Below are 745 nucleotides of genomic sequence, written 5' to 3' on the forward strand. Positions count from 1 at the left end.
CCACATGGCTCTCCCCCACCTGCTCTGACCTCAGTGGCCCCACATGGCTCTCCCCCACCTGCTCTGACCTCAGTGGCCCCACATGGCTCTCCCCCACCTGCTCTGACCTCAGTGGCCCCACATGGCTCTCCCCCACCTGCTATGACCTCAGTGGCCCCACATGGCTCTCCCCCACCTGCTCTGACCTCAGTGGCCCCACATGGCTCTCCTTCACCTGCTCAGAGATAAGTGGCCCTACATTGCTCTGCTTCACTTTCGCCAACATCAGTGGCCCCACAGGGCTCTCCTCCTCCTGCTCGGACATCATTCCCTGTGAACTCTAAACTAACGAGCTGTAAAGGCTTTTAGAACATCGCCCATGGACAATTATAGGGGACATAGTTTCCCCCTCTGTACAAGACCACACACCAGTATGAGGGGGCGTTACAGAGTACGGTGTTGTCACCTCAAGATCAGGTTCACCTTAACTTTCTAATCAATAAAATAAAAGTAGCGCAGGAGCCGCTCTGGGCACTTACCGCTGTCTCCATGTTCTCACCATTACACCAAACGTCCATCGTGTCCTTCTCTGCAACGTGACAAATCAGCAATTATCATCCAATTCACACAATCCAGGTTTAGATGATACAGGTGGAGCGGGCTCTGCATTCCCCGGGGTGGGGGGGAGCGGCCTCTGAATTCCCCGGGGGGGGACCTCTGCATTCCCCAGGGGGGCTCTGCATTCCCCGGGGTGGGGAGGAGCGGG

General features: G+C 56.8%; 1 protein-coding gene across 1 annotated transcript in view; it reads right to left on the reverse strand.

The window, feature by feature from the left end:
• Positions 1 to 458: 458 nt before the first annotated feature.
• The window catches only part of FAIM (Fas apoptotic inhibitory molecule), a 7,302-nt gene continuing 7,015 nt past the window's right edge, over positions 459 to 745 (reverse strand). The window contains exon 5 of the mRNA XM_018575540.1: positions 459 to 568. Within this exon, the coding sequence (XP_018431042.1) occupies positions 459 to 568 (110 nt within the window). The remainder of the gene's footprint in view (positions 569 to 745) is intronic.

Source organism: Nanorana parkeri, unplaced genomic scaffold, assembly GCF_000935625.1.
Source record: "Nanorana parkeri isolate BGI_ZX_2015 unplaced genomic scaffold, ASM93562v1 scaffold4089, whole genome shotgun sequence".
Lineage (NCBI taxonomy): Eukaryota > Metazoa > Chordata > Amphibia > Anura > Dicroglossidae > Nanorana > Nanorana parkeri.